Source organism: Cololabis saira, chromosome 22 (genome assembly GCF_033807715.1).
Source record: "Cololabis saira isolate AMF1-May2022 chromosome 22, fColSai1.1, whole genome shotgun sequence".
Lineage (NCBI taxonomy): Eukaryota > Metazoa > Chordata > Actinopteri > Beloniformes > Belonidae > Cololabis > Cololabis saira.
The window spans coordinates 33,376,994-33,393,002 of NC_084608.1; the positions used below are offsets into that span (position 1 = coordinate 33,376,994).

The 16,009-nt window shown below is 37.5% G+C and overlaps 1 protein-coding gene across 4 annotated transcripts in view; it reads right to left on the reverse strand.

Annotated features, from left to right (window-relative positions):
- Window positions 1-1,509: 1,509 nt before the first annotated feature.
- LOC133423125 (protein NLRC3-like) overlaps window positions 1,510-16,009 on the reverse strand; it is a 64,566-nt gene continuing 50,066 nt past the window's right edge. For all 4 annotated transcript variants that reach the window (XM_061713268.1, XM_061713267.1, XM_061713266.1 and 1 more), the window contains one exon: window positions 1,510-1,741. In XM_061713268.1, the coding sequence (XP_061569252.1) occupies window positions 1,723-1,741 (19 nt within the window). In that variant the 3' untranslated portion in view covers window positions 1,510-1,722. The remainder of the gene's footprint in view (window positions 1,742-16,009) is intronic.

Genomic DNA, 16,009 nt, shown 5'->3' on the forward strand with positions numbered 1-16,009 from the left:
TGTAACTCGTGCAAACAGAGTATAGTAATGTGAAACGTGTTTGTTTCATATGGTAACAAAGTGTGGTTTTTAAAAAGAAGTGTATAGTTTTTACAAGCGTGTTTAATTTTGCAAAGGATCTGTAGTGTTTTGCTAATTTGGTGTGTTGTTGTGCTAATTGTGTGTAGTGTTTTGAAACCACGGGCCCTGTTTTGAAAATCATGCTTAGGCAATCAAGAAAAACTGTACAAGCAATGGAGGAGGCATGTGGAGATATTGAGCAGGCATCATGTCAGGCCTGGATACGGCATGCAAGGAGGTATTTTCCCCGGTGCCTTGGACTGGAGGACATCGCATGCGATGTGGATGAGATTTTGTAGCCGGACCCAGAGAGACGGCATGATGTAGGCTGATTGTCTTTTTTTTGTGAATGTATTATTTTGTGTTCTGTGCTGTGTCTTTGTTTTGACGAGTGTGAATAAACACCAATACTTGAAGTTTGGATCCCTGTGTGTTTACAGAACTATGACAAAAGTATGACCTCAAACTGACCTAGCCTACCTTGCCTACAGAAAAAGCAAAAGCCAGATGTGTTTTGTATTCATACCATTAGTGTGTAGTTGGCACATTATGTGCTTAGTAAATGATGGCATGTGTTTACTGTCTGATATGGAAACACCACTTTTACTAAGGTGTGAAGAGTTAATCAAGCTGTGTTTGCTTTTGCAAGAGAACTATAAAGTTTTGATAATTTGGTGAAAGGTTTTCTCATTTGTGTGTAGAGTTTAGCAAAAATAGCCAATGTTGCAAAAAATGTGCTTAAGGATTCAGAAAAAACTGTAATCAAAGCAACAAAGGACAATAATCACGTCAACAATAACATGTTGCTAAATGGGCAGTTCAGTGACTGCACACAGGAAGAAAAGCGTTTTGCTCACCATTTGAAGAGGAAGAGCATCCTCCCGTCTTCCATGGTGGTAAAGTGGTGAATGAGCCGTCGTAGAAACTCCCACTGGCCTTTAGGTCCTCGACAGCAACAGTCCATGTTTCTGTTTCTGACATCCCGCTGAAGATGCTGACGAGCCCAGAACCCTGCAAGAGTGCTGTCACTTTAGTAAAGTATTGCTACTAAAAACCCTCCATAACTGCACTAATAATGTTGCTACTTTACTGAGGAATCAACACACATCTGCCGTTATTTCCTTCATGACGTTGATGCTAATGTGCTGTAATGTGATAATAATCATGACCGGTAAGTTGTATTTCCAGACCAGTCGTCTCATCTTGTACATTTAATATCAGTTCTGTGTCTATCTGAACTTATTGATTCATCTATGAACTCTACATTTAATATCAGTTCTGTGTCTATCTGAACTTATTGATTCATCTATGAACTCTATTCCAGCAGTCCGCGCTCAGAGCTCTTTCACGCCTTACGCGGTTGCTAGGCAACGAGCCCCACCGGCTGATTCCGTTAGGTTTACGTTTATCAACAATACAAACATAAAATCTAACCATAAACTCACACATTACACATTCACCCATCAAGTACGCGATTATAACTCTCCATTCTTACCTGCAAACAGCAAGAAATAAGTATTACTTATCCTCGTTACGCCACACACATCCTCACAGTCAAGTGCGTTTCTCGTTCTCAGTGCAATCTCGCGAGACTTCATTTATCCCCGAACATGGTGTAGCGCCCTCTGCTGGTGAGAGTTGGACACTGCATCACCACGTTGGTCAATAAACGAACCTTTTCCTATCAGACAACACAGAAAATGTTCAACACACTCATAAGTTTTATACTTAATTCAAGTAATATTAAACATATAAATAATAATAATGTGGGTATATCACTGATGGCTCTGTATGCCACATTTTCACCACATAACATTTACGCTGTTTTACACATCATAAAACTCTCAATAATTATCTATTGCAATTCACTATTCCCTGACTGATGTGCCTGTGCCTTTTTTTTTTTTTTTTTTTTTTTATTATTATTATTTAATTAATAATTCTCATTACAATTTTTTATATATATATATTTTGGTTTTTTTTTGTTTTTTTGTTTTTTTTTGCAATTGTCCATTTCTGTCTTAGTTTTATTTATTTTATTTATTTGTTTTCTTTTATTGTGGTTCTAGTTTTATGTAGGTTGTATGCTGCAATACATAAGTGACCACTGTATTTTTCTGTTGTTTTTTCCTAAAAGAAAAATGTGTGCTTAATTTGCAAAATGTTTTGATATAATTGTATACATCTGCAAAACCCAATAAAAAAAGTTGAAAAAAAAAAAACTCTCAATAATTAATGAGAGATGAGGTGGCGACAACAGAGCCACAACACAGAAGGACATAAACCGTTTAAAAGGTCAAATTAAAGGCATGGCAAGTAGTGTGAAGACTCGAAGGAAAGTCAAAGTTAACATCTGTTTTCACCGCTATTGTGAATAATCCTGATTTCCAGCCTGGGATGGTGGACGTTGGTTTTAAACAGTGGGGTGATAATGGTGTTCATAGACTGAGAGATTTACTCTCTGATAATATGGTTATGACATTTGAACAACTGATAGACAGATATTCTATCTCCAGAAATGACTTCCTTCGTTATTTACAGATAATGCATTTAATCTTGTACAGTACTACCTTGGTTGAGAACCATGAAAGCTCTCCTATTGAGAAATTATTATTTTTAACAGGAAGAGAGATATCTGTAAGCCTATTTTATAAAGCTCTGTGTTTCACACCACCGGTTGGGCTGGACAAGCTTAAAGGCACATGGGAGAAGGAGCTAAACATCATAACTGATGATGAAGAATGGAAGGATGTATTCAATAATTTCAGTTTGCAATCGCGCCCAAGCAATACAGTTCAAAATTCTACACAGAATGCACATATCCCCCAACCGTAGACTTCAATCTCTCACCCATGTGCCTTAAATGCAAGATAGAAATGTGTACCCTAACTCATTGTTTTTGGTCATGTTGTAAACTGCAGGTGTGTTGGTCTAATGTGTTATCTGAAATAGAAAAGATATTGGACTTAAAACTGGATATGGACCCTGTATCTCTTGTATTGGGCATCCTAAGACAACACTTTTTTTTTTTTTTTTTTTTTTTTTCTACCTTGTCTGCACACATATTATTGATTGATACCATGACGGTAGAAACCAAAAGTGTATATATGTGCATTATTACTATATGTAATATATACATATATATACGCACACATATGCGTACACATACATAAATATACACATACAAACCCAGTGTTTACATACAAACCCTAAGACAACACTTAATATCAAAACATAATCGGAGGCTGTATTGTATTACAAAGTACCAACTGTTAAAGGCTGGCAAAGAGTGATGTTTGATCTGGTGCCATTAGAATACCTGACATGTATATTACATTCAAAAATAGACCAATTCTATAAAGTCTGGGAGCCTTACTTGAACTATGTAAAGCCTGATGTCTTGACTGGTCATACTATATATTTTTACGGTAACCCAGGGTATTATTTATATAGATCGGAGCTTTTGTTTTGTTTTTTTCCGTTTGTTTGTTTTCTGCTTGTTATTTCTGTGGATCATATTATGTATCCATTCTTTGCTTGTAAAAGTGAAAAATGAATAAAAATATTGTATAAAAAAAAAGGTCAAATTAAAATCTGACTTCTCTGCTTCCATCAGCAGACACTTTTTTTCCAAATGTTCTTGTAAATTGAACATCCAGGTGGAATAAAAAGTCGTGCATTATCACAGCTTTGGAGGTTTGCTACTGTGGACACAAAATCCAAATTGTTTTTATAGTAAAACATAAAATAATCACACACCTAAGAGGGCCTAAAAATGTGAAGTTTTCAAATTATTTGTCTATAAATCAGCTTGAAATTCGACTGATTGTGATTAATTAGTAATTAGGATTCTGAAATACCACTTATATATATTATATGTATATTATATGTATATTTTTATAGTATATATCATATATTATAGTACTCTTTCAGCACGTCTCTCCCAGAACGTTATAGTATAATATATTTTTTATAGTATATATCATATTATAGTATAACAAATTGTATTCGATTGTGTTTTTTGAATAAAAGGATTGCAACAGTTCGCCCTCTGGTGGTTACACATGGTAACTGCAGTCAGGGTAAAGTTAGAAGAATTAAATGACAAAAGTACATCCGGTTATTCCTTTCAAAATAAATCGACAATAAACAGTTAAAAGGGCACGAGCACAACGAGTGTGTTTCGAGAAGAAATTAGTGCAAATACAATCTTCATACGTCTTCTTTAATTAATTAATGTAATTACAGTCGGTAATCTATGAATTGTTCTCTAATTAAAATGAATTACAGACGATAATGTCGTTAAATGGAAGAAAACTGTAGTTTCTAGTGTCACCACCAGAGGGCGGTCTGTTCTCATCATCGCAACAACAGTCATCAAACTTTCTGCAGAAGAATAAAAAAAAAAAGCTACGTATTTACTTTATTTTTAGCACTTTAAACAGAAACAGCGGACCAAAGTGCAAAACTGCAATAAAAGACAATATTGACAAGACACAAGACATGAAACATAAAACAGATCATGAAACCTAAAATAGAGAAGAATCGAGGACCGGACATGTTTAACATAGCTGAAGGATATTTTCATCAGTCAGCTGGCTGATGATCAGTACTGGAGTTGAGGGGGGATGAGGGGGGATGGCATCCCCCCCTGAAATAAAAACAGTAAAAATCATCCCCCCTGTAAAACTGACATCCCCCCTTTCCATCCCTTATATCATTTCATCAATGAATGTGGTTTTACTGCTATTTCAACATTTAGAGTCATCACCAGAAAAATAACACCAGAAAAATAACTTATTTGACAATTTTCACCTGTTTCAAGTAAATTTTCACTTGAAATAAGTAGAAAAATCTGCCAGTGGGACAAGATTTTTCTTCTCATTACAAGCAAAAAAAATCTTGTTCCCCTGGCAGATTTTTCTACTTATTTCAAGAGAAAATCTACTTGAAACAGGTGAAAATTGTTGTTTTTTCCAGTGATGAGTCTTGTTTTAAGTGTAATAAGATTTTTTACTAAAATGAGACATTTTAACTAGAAATAGGACAAATATTCTTATTTTGAGTTTTTGCAGTGAACCATTTTACTGTGAAGGACAGAGTCATATTGATAAGTTCAGAAAAGTGTTTTTTATTGTTGTGTTTTGATGTATTTGATGTAAGCCCAGTGGATATTTAAAGCTTACAGAAGGCTGCATTTAACTGCTGCTATGTCATTCCTGCAGTATTTCTGCAGGTGTTTTGGTCACTGCTATTATTTGTAATATATTATATTATTTGTAATGAGCACAAATTATCTGTCCCCATATGATAAAATCCACCATCCCCCCTGATTTTTTTTTTACAACTCGAGTACTGCTGATGATACTGCTCTTTTTTTTTTTTAAAGATGCAAGTCAAATACCTTTTGCACTTAGTATTATTAGTGATTTCTCTAAGGCTTCTGGTTTAAGCTTGGATATTAACAAGTGTGAACTCTTAGCTATTTAACATTGTGATGTTCATTCTATTTGTAATATCACAGTAAAAGAAGAGGTTAAATACCTGGGGCTCATCATCACAAAAGATCAAAAATCAAGATCCTCCCTGAATTTTTCTCAGATTATTCAGGAAACTCAAAAGAAGTTAAATCAGTGGCTGCAAAGAGATTTATCCTTGAGAGGTAAAGTCCTGATCACTAAAGCGGAAGGAATTTCTCGGCTCACTTATGCTGCTATTTCTTTACATTTAGATAATAAGATAAGTAAAGCTGTTGACCAGATGCTCTTAAATTTTATCTGGAAAAATCGCACACATTATATAAGAAAGAGTGTTATTATGAACAATTATGAAAATGGAGGGCATCATTTCTTAGATTTTCCCACCTTAAACAATACATTTAAAATTAATTGGGCTAAAAAATGTTCTTAAAAACCCTACCTCGATTTGGAATTTTATTCCACATTACATCTTCTCTCAGTTTGGAGGTCCAAGTTTTATTTTAAGCTGCAACTACAATGTAGGCAAACTTAAGCTGTCTGTATTCCAGCAACACCTGGCCTGGGCTCTTATATAGAAGCATAATCTGTCACCACACACTTACATCATCTGGAATAATAAAGATATCATTTCAAAAAACAGATCACTTTTCTTTGAGACTTGGTTTCAGAGTCAGATTTGGCTGCTGAGACAGCTGTTTAATGAGGAGGGGTCACTGCTCTTTTACAATTCATTTTATAGATACAACCTCCAAGTAACCCCAAAGGAATATGCTGCTGTTATTACAGTTTTTTCTGAATCCTTAAGTACATTTTTTGTAACATTGGCTATTTTTGCTAAACTCTACACACAAATGAGAAAACCTTTCACCAAATTATCAAAACGTTATAGTTCTCTTGTAAAAGCAAACACAGTTTGATTAACTCTACACACCTTAGTAAAAATGGTGTTTTCATATCAGACAGTAAACACACGCCATCATTTACTAAGCACATAATGTGCCAACTACACACTGATGGTATGAATACAAAACACATCTGGCTTTTTTCTTTTTCTGTGCACAAGGTGGCTAGGTCAGTTTGAGGTCATACTTTTGTCATAGTTCTGTAAACACACAGGGATCCAAACTTCAAGTATTGGTGTTTATTCACACTCGTCAAAACAAAGACACAGCACAGAACACAAAATAATAAATTCACAAAAAAAAAGACAATCAGCCTACATCATGCCGTCTCTCTGGGTCCAGCCACAAAATCTCATCCACATCACATGCAATGTTCTCCAGACCAAGGCACCGGGGAAAATACCTCCTTGCATGCCGTATCCAGGCCTGACATGATGCCTGCTCAATATCTCCACATGCCTCCTCCATTGCTTGTAAAAGGGCTGCGTGTTGATGGGGAAGGCGGTCGTGGACTTTCCAGCGCCGGGCAGAAAATAACAATTGGATTTACAGTAAGAATGGAGAGTATGGGGGGAGGTTGAGTGCCATGAAGAGTGGGTGATCGGTAAACCAGTTGCGGACCAAAGCAGCCCTATGCAAACTAACATTGTCCCATATGATGACATATCAGGTCTGCTCTGGCCCTTCTTCTTCCCCCTCCTCGTCCTCCTCTTGCTGCTCCTTGTCCTCTTCCTCTAACTTCCTCTAAACCTCTCGCTTCTTCACCTCCATGTCCTCTTCCCCCAACTCCTTCACCTCCACGTCCTCTTCCTCGGCCTCCTCTGATTCTTACTCTTCTTGCTCCTTCCATTGTACTCCACACAGACAGCTTACCTGTGGCTTATTTATAGTGCTTAGGCTGATTGCAAAGTGAACTAATTCTCTAAAATTGTTTTCACATGTGAAAGTGTGCCAGACAGTTGGCAAAATAGTGTAAATAATAGCCATACATGTGTATAATTTTGCTAGGAGTGTTTTGGAAATTTGGCAATTGAGTGTAAGCAGCGAATTGTGCCTACAGTTTTGAAAAGTGTGTGTTACAAAATTACAAACTGAGTGCAAAGCAGTATTTGTGCTTTTAGTTTGGCTAACTCAGTGAGTGGTTTTGCTTTGTGTGTTAATAGTTTTAGAAATTGTGCTACAAGAACATAATTAGCGCCTAAGCTTTCAGAAAAAACTGTAATGCCGTTCCAACAGGATGTTGATGATCTTGATGTTATTTAGAGGTAAACACATGCCTTCACTTGGACATGTTTCTCTCCCCAGTTCAATTGACTCTCCAGAGGCAAAATCTGTTTTTCATTTCACCCCCGAAATACTAATAGGAAAATACGTGCTCTATACCAAAGAGACATTGTCTCTATCCCTTATGTTACTGCTTATTGGAATCAATGTATTAAAAATATGAACTGGAAGAAAGTGTGGATGCTCCCTCATAAATGTTTAATCGTAAACAAGGTTAAGGAGGTTTCCTTCAAAATTATCCATAAGTATTACCCGGCCAGTCATTATATGCAGAAATAAAAAAAAAAACATTAATACAAACTGCTCATTTTGTGACCTTTATCCAGAAAATGTTTTACATGTTTTGGTTTTGTTCTTACACAAAAACATTTTGGGCAGACCTTTGTAGATTTATTATTGATCATCTCACCAAAGATTTTTCTTTGTTTGGGGAAAATGTTGTGTTTGGCTTCCTAATATGTTCTAGAGAAGAAGAAAAATGTTACTTTTTAATAAATCTATTTTTAATTTTGGCAAAAAATGTTATACATAAAAGTAAATTCATTAACAAAAAAACTTTTGTTGTGTTTCAGAAGGAAATGGAAATGTATTTTAAATCACTTATTGATTCTTCTAATCAAAAGGCTATTAAGACTGTGAATATTTGCACCCTTTACAAAGTTTTTATGTACGTTGTGATCAAATACTGTATATTGTGATCTTTGTCAATAAGGATTTATTTAAAAAAAAGAAGACATGTTTAACATACTGTGAGAAGCAACACAAAACCACAGTTTCACGATTAAAGGAGTCAGTTTGGGGGACAAATGCAAGAGTTGTTAAACAAATGTTCATCAATGTATATGTTTAAATAACTGATTAAAACAATGAAATGGTTTTCTCCCAGAACGACGCGCCTCTGGGGCTTTTCCATTTACTCGGCTCCTCTTCGCTCGTCTCTTCTCTTTTTTAAGAGTTTTCCTCGAGGTGACAGTTCCGGTTATAGTATAATAAAGTTATAGTTTAATATAGTTTATTTTTATAGCATATATTATTTAATAAACCGTGTTCTATGGTGTTTTTTTCAATAAGATGATTGCTAAAGTTCGCCCTCTGGTGGTTAAACATGGTAACTGCAGTCAGTGTAAAGTTAGAAGGTTTAAATTACAAAAGTACATCCTGTTATTCCTTTCAAAATAAATCCACAATAAACAGTTAAAAGGGCACGGCGACAACGAGTCTGTTTCGAGGAGAAATTAGTGCAAAAACAATCTTTATCTGGCTTCTGTCATTAATTAATGTAATTACAGTCTGTAATCTATCAATAGTTCTGTAGTTTGGATGAATTACACACGATAATGTCGTTAAACGGAACAAAACTGTAGTTTCTAGTATCATCACAAGAGGGCGGTCGTAACACTGTTCACTGTAACACCCATATACACATATACGTACCGTTTTATAACACATCCATGATAAGTATCCGCCCCATGGAGCTGCTGCGATCATGGATCTATTATATAACTGGATACTGTGCCAAAAATGGCCGCCCATTCATTTCAATGCATTCTGCTCCATAGACATAATAAAGAGTAGACGCCGCATCGACCGCTGCTGCCTATTGGCGCCGACGAGCCGTGGGGCCGCCATCTTGGGGCGGTCACTCGCTCCACTCAGTGTAATCTGTTTGGCAGGCACAATGAACTGTCAGCGCATTTAATTCATCATAACTCGCTGAGTACTAAACTGATTGTCACGCAGTTTTTTTTGCTGCAAACTTTATACATGTAGCTATGATACAGGACACATGGTTCGGCGTATTTTATTATTCATAAAGGGCTTAAGAGTAATACAATATTCAGATAGAGAGAGAGGGATGTATATTCACGTCGAAACAGCAGGAAATGTACCTATTCCAGCATTAACAGCACATATAGCAAAGCAAACCAACACAACAGAATAAAGAACAGTGAAAACCATGAGTGACTAGAACCAGAACTCGAGTTGTAAAAGAAAATCAGGGGGGATGGTGGATTTTATCATATGGGGACAGATAATTTGTGCTGATTACAAATAATATAATATATTACAAATAATAGCAGTGACCAAAACACCTGCAGAAATACTGCAGGAATGACATAGCAGCAGTTAAATGCAGCCTTCTGTAAGCTTTAAATATCCACTGGGCTTACATCAAATACATCAAAACACAACAATAAAAAACACTTTTCTGAACTTATCAATATGACTCTGTCCTTCACAGGATAAGTAACATGGATCACTGCAAAAACTCACAATCTTAACAACAATATTTGTCTTATTTTTAGTTAAAATGTCTCATTTTAGTAAAAAAATATCATTACACTTAAAACAAGACTCATCACTGGAAAAAACAACAATTTTTACCCGTTTCAAGTAGAATTTCACTTGAAATAAGTAGAAAAATCTGCTAGTGGAACAAGATTTTTTTGCTTGTAATAAGAAGATAAATCTTGTCCCACTGGCAGATTTTTCTACTTATTTCAAGTGAAAATTTACTTGAAACAGGTGAAAATTGTCAAATAAGTTATTTTTCTGGTGTTATTTTTCTGGTGATGACTCTAAATGTTCAAATAGCAGTAAAACCACATTCATTGATGAAATGACATAAGGGATGGAAAGGGGGGATGGCAGTTTTACAGGGGGGATGATTTTGACCGTTTTTATTTCAGGGGGGATGCCAGCCCCCCTCATCCCCCCTCAACTCGAGTACTGACTACAACAAAGCCTGGATAACAAATGGGGGAGAGGAGGAAGTGGAAATGCCTCTACACGCTCTTATCTTGCTTTTCAGAATTGCATAACAAAGCAGTGATAGAATAAAAATGTAAATTCTAAAGTTAAACACAAGAACGTGACAGATCCCCGCCCCAAACCATATTTACACATGTACAAAGTTGCTCATGAAAGTATAGCATGAACTATGAAGTAAAACCCTTGAAAGAGGACTGTTTTGCAGAGCTTCTTTCTCGTGCTCCCTTTCTGCAGGTTAAGAGTGTTGAGTTTGGCAATGTGGTGCAGCCTTATTTTAAGAAACACCGACACAACCAATGACAACAGGTTGGAATGATAGTTGTCGATGCCAAACTGTGTCTCCTCAATGTGTTCCAGGAGCTCCAAGTGATCCTGACTGAACCTGTAGGTGAGCACATAGGGCTGAACTTGGATCAGTTCTGGAATCATCAGCATCAACGTGTCAATGTTGATGACAAATCCGATGACACACAAATACCTGCAAAAGAAAAAAGTTTTATTACTCTGATCACGGCGAAAAAAGACACCCCAAGAAAGCACTGTGTAATTTTGTTCATTCAAAGCAGTAAAGTGAATTTTCCATCCCATTCATCTATAGTGTCTTATCACCAATTCTTGAGTGCCTATTACAGGGGTGCAAACTCACAGAGAATGAAAATGGTAAACAGCTACCAGGGTGGATAAATAATTAGTTTGCATCCATGTTTTTAGGAATGTGATCTGTTCCTTTTATACCTTTTAGGACACTTAACTAACTAGGAACAATGTAATTGCAGAACTGGGAGAATTTGAGAACAAGAACACATGCAATACCTACCATTACCATATACTTACCATTTAGAAACATCTAGGTCTGAAACACATTGAATACAAGATAATTCCAACAGAAACAAAACTGCATATTGAAAAACATTTAAACAAGAGATCATATCAATATACATACCATCCTTCTGGCACCTGCATGAACTTGATGTTGTGTAATACATACCATTTAGAAGCATCTAGGACCTGAAACACACTGAATACAAGGCAATTCTGACATGAACAAAACTGAACACTGAAAATACATACTGTTATGACACTTGTGTCTGACTGATAGGTAGGTACAGCACCAGCTAACTAATAAGGACTGGCTAACTGACTTTAACAGTGCAGAGCCAGGTTTCTAAGTCACTGAGCCTCCAGTGATACCATTATACTGCATTTATTACACTCACCAACGCCTTTCTTCTTCAGAAATCTACTCAAGTAACTTGAAAGTAAAAGTATGGTGATTTAAAACTACTCCTAGAAGTACTTTTTTTCCCCAAAAGTTAGTCAAGTAACGGAGTAAGATTAAATGTAACTCGTAACCTCCCTCTGCATGTGAATAATAACGTTACAGTCTGTGTCACTAGTCAGTGTTATACCAGTAATATTTGGTTTATTTCTACAATAGCATTCTTGTGTCAATTTGTAAGTCAGTGTTATGGAGTACGACATAAGTCTTAGTTCATAGCCGGGTGAACATCTGCACTAAACATAGCCTATCTAGCTGGCTACGATTTCACTGGTGGACATAAATACAGTACAGTAATATTCTATTCACAAAACACAATCAATAATAATGTTCAATCTTACTTGTGAAAAGTAATCCCCCAATCCCTGTTCTCGATGGTCCGCCGATTGGAACAGGAATATGCTGCACAATGTTGTGGCATCTTCAAACTTCTGCTGTTAACTCACTCTGCTGCTACTGTTCTGCTGCTAGGCAACGGAGTAGGACGACCGCCCCAAGATGGCGGCCGCATTTCTCGCGCACCAGCAGCCAATGCGGCGTCTAGTGTTTATGTCTATGTTCTGCTCAGCCAGCGCATGTGCCGAAAAAATCTCGGACTTCCTGGTTTACTTCCGTGTACATGGGCCCATAGAGCATGCGCAGTTGAGTCACCTCCCATGATGCTCTGGGGCAACATCAATGGCACCGACACGGCCGTGACGTCACGCCCAGAAAGAGACTTTTCTTTGACTTTTCTGGCCGTTATAAAACATTTTTGACGGATATAAAGTCCATGACTTAAAAATATAGAATACAAAGATTAGTAATTGCCGGTGATTACAGCTGGAGGTTCCTGTGAACAGTTTTAGAGGCTTCTCTTTTACTATTGTGGTCTATGGGAAAAAAGCTTTCTGGGCCCCATGGGATTTTTTGTTGCAGTACCGCGGCTGGACACTGGAGGAAATCGGCACACCTTCTGAGCGCGAGACTGGGGGGCTGGCTGCGATACGTCAACGTCGCCGCCATATTGGATGTTCAAGACTGCGCTGTAAACTAATACAAGTAAAAAACTTATTTTCATAAAGCGCCTTTCTACAAAGAAATGTACGTTTTACGTCTCATTTATTCATTCACACACGCACTAATATACTTTGGAAACAGTTAGGCACCAAATATAATATATTTAATTTTCTCAGATGGCAAAAATAAGAACTTTATTGATCCCACATAGGAGTAATTCATGTTATATCAGCTATAGAGAACAAGGTAGTGCCGAAAAACAACATATAGTGCTCCACCTTGCTTCTCTTTCCTTTTATTGGAACACATTCATTTACATACATGACAGTGACACATAAACACTGCATTGACCACCACATTTAAACCTCTATAATTAGTAAGAAAACCGTTTGCCTCCACTGCTCTCAAGCTCTGACTCTCCTTCATCCACTGCAGGTAATCAATGGCAGCTGTGAAGGTAACTCTTAAAGAGCAAGTACACCTTTTATCCTTAGCTTCCAAATCACATACATAAACACATGGATTCTTATATACTTTTACATTTTAACTACTCTATGCAATTCTAAATCAAATAATATATCTTTTTAACACACATAATGAATATGAAATTATATCTCATGAACTTATGTAACACAGTTTTAATCATGTTAACAGTTACAAGCTATGAACTGTTCTTAGGCCTCTACAGTAAGTTATCATTAAATATAAGTAAAACTAAATGTATTATTTTTGGAAATCGACCTATTAATCAAAGTGTACAAATCACTATTGATACTATTGATAATGTGGAAGTGGGAAGAGTTTTTGTTAATACGTTTCTTGGAGTGGTTATTGACCATAAGCTGTGCTGGAAGCCTCACGTCAACTTCTTAAAAAACAAAATATCAAAAACCATTGCAATTCTATATAAATGTAAAAATATTCTAACATTAAACTCACTAAAACTCCTGTATCAATCTTTAATAAAACCATATATAACGTACTGTATAGAAGTATGGGGACACACATTTAAGACAATCACGAAACCAATATTTTTACTCCAAAAAAAAGCAATGCGACTCATAAACAAAGTTGGATACAAGCACTCAACCAACCAATTATTTATAGACACAATGAGCTTAAATTCAATGAACTGGTGGACTTCAAAACTGCACAAAATCAACAAGAACATGCAGCCAGACTGTATTCAAAATATGTTCAATTTGTTCAATATGTTCAATTTAAGACAAAGCCATTCCAACCTCAGAGGGGAGAGCAGATACAGCAAATCAACAATCAACAATCAACAATCAGAACCAACTCCAAACTGAGATGCTACAGTGGCAGCGGTGGATGTATGGAATAAGTTGGAGAGGGATTTGAAATTATGTAGAACCTTAACCTTATTTAAAAAAACATTGAAAAGAAGGATGATTTCTTTATATTAAATTAATGAGTGGTGATGCTTGCTATGTTGATTTGGGTATTTATTTAATTGGTGATTTGCTTTATTTTTTTAAGGATGAAGGTAACATGTAGGCTGCACCTTTATTTTAAAAATCTTTTTTATTTCTTGAGGAATTTTTGTTATCCCCATGGAGGCAATTTGTTTTACTGGCAGTCTTTCTCTTACTACTTGCTTTTATTTCATTAATTTTTTTTTTTAATTATTTTTATCCCGGTTTTTTTCCCATTTTTACCACCCCGTGCTCCTACCTACTGACAGTCCTGGGCATTGCCATCCTCTACCAACCCCGGGAGGGCCCTGCACTGAGCTCAGGTCTCCTCCTTAACCTGAGGAGTGAGCAGGCCGCATCTTTTCACCAGACAGGGTGGGGCTTCTCCGGCCGAACGTAGCGCGTGGAAGGATCACGTTATTCCGGCCGGATCCTCCCCACCCCATCTGGCGCCCCGGTTGGCCAGAGGGGGCATGTATAGCCCAGGACTGTGTGCATGTTTTTGTGAGGGTAGCTCACACTAGCTACCCAGGGGAACACGGGGAGAACATACAAACTCCACACAGAAAGATCCTTTCGCCAACCCCACCCATGGTGTGGGCACTGAAGTCATGGGGGAACTAACACGCACTTCAGCGCCCACAGCGTCCCCCGGCGGGAATCGAACCCAGGACCTTCTTGCTGTGAGACCGCTGCACTACCAGCTGCGCCACCGTGCCCCCCTTATTTCATTAATTTAATTAATCTTTTTGAGGGTAGGCAATCAAATCAAATCAAACTTTATTTTTAAAGCACCTTTCATACAAAAAAAATGTAACACAAAGTGCTTTTCATAAAACATAAACATAAAATGTATTAGTGCCCCCCCCCCCTTCCCCCTCCCCGCACACACACAGATAGACACAGATACACACAATGAATAAGCTTTGCTTCAGCATACACCTTTTCCGGTCTAGATGTTATTTGTTTATTTGTATACTGGAAACTTTTTTGTAATGTTTTGTTTGAACAGTGTGTTCGTTTTCTTGTTGTCATTTTTATTCATATCTGCCAAATTGCCGGCAAGCCAAACCAAACCATTCCGCCCGCTCCTTTGCATCCCATACCTGCCATAGGAGAGCCATTTGAGCGCATTATAATAGACTGTGTCGGACCGCTACCCAGAACAAAGAATGGAAATCAGTTATGTTATCAGATATGACAGGAGCGGCAGTGTTTGGCTACATCAGATTTTAACCCAGGCCAAAAGAAGTGTTTGAGGATAACCTGGTAGGTTTTTGTAACGCCTAAGTGTCCAGACCACTGACTTTCATGTGCTACAACCAACACATGTGATCGGTACACAGAGGGCACAATTACCTGAAACACAGTGCTCCAATCAGAATCAGAGAGAGGTGGGGACCATTTACGCATCAAGATGCCACTGTCTAGTAAATAAGCCACCTTCTCACCCTTTGCTTTGTCGGCACTCACCACACTTGAGAAGCATTTCTGCAGTGTCGGATCAGCCCTTTGCGCAGCACATAGGCGATTGCGGGACACCGGGAGAGACAAGCCGTCAGGAGAGGTTGTGTCGGGGCTGACAGGACGAACCTGCTCAGCAGCACTTATACAAAGAGAGTCAGCTGCACTCTCCACCTCATTCTCGGTCTCAACCTTTCCTGAAAAAGCGGGCATCAGCACACTGTCAGAGAGTGAAACATCATTAAATTTGCGAGCTTGTGCACGAGTGATCACACAAGACGGAAACAGATCAGTAGGGGGCAGATTTCTTTCTGTTTGTGGGCACTGAGGGAT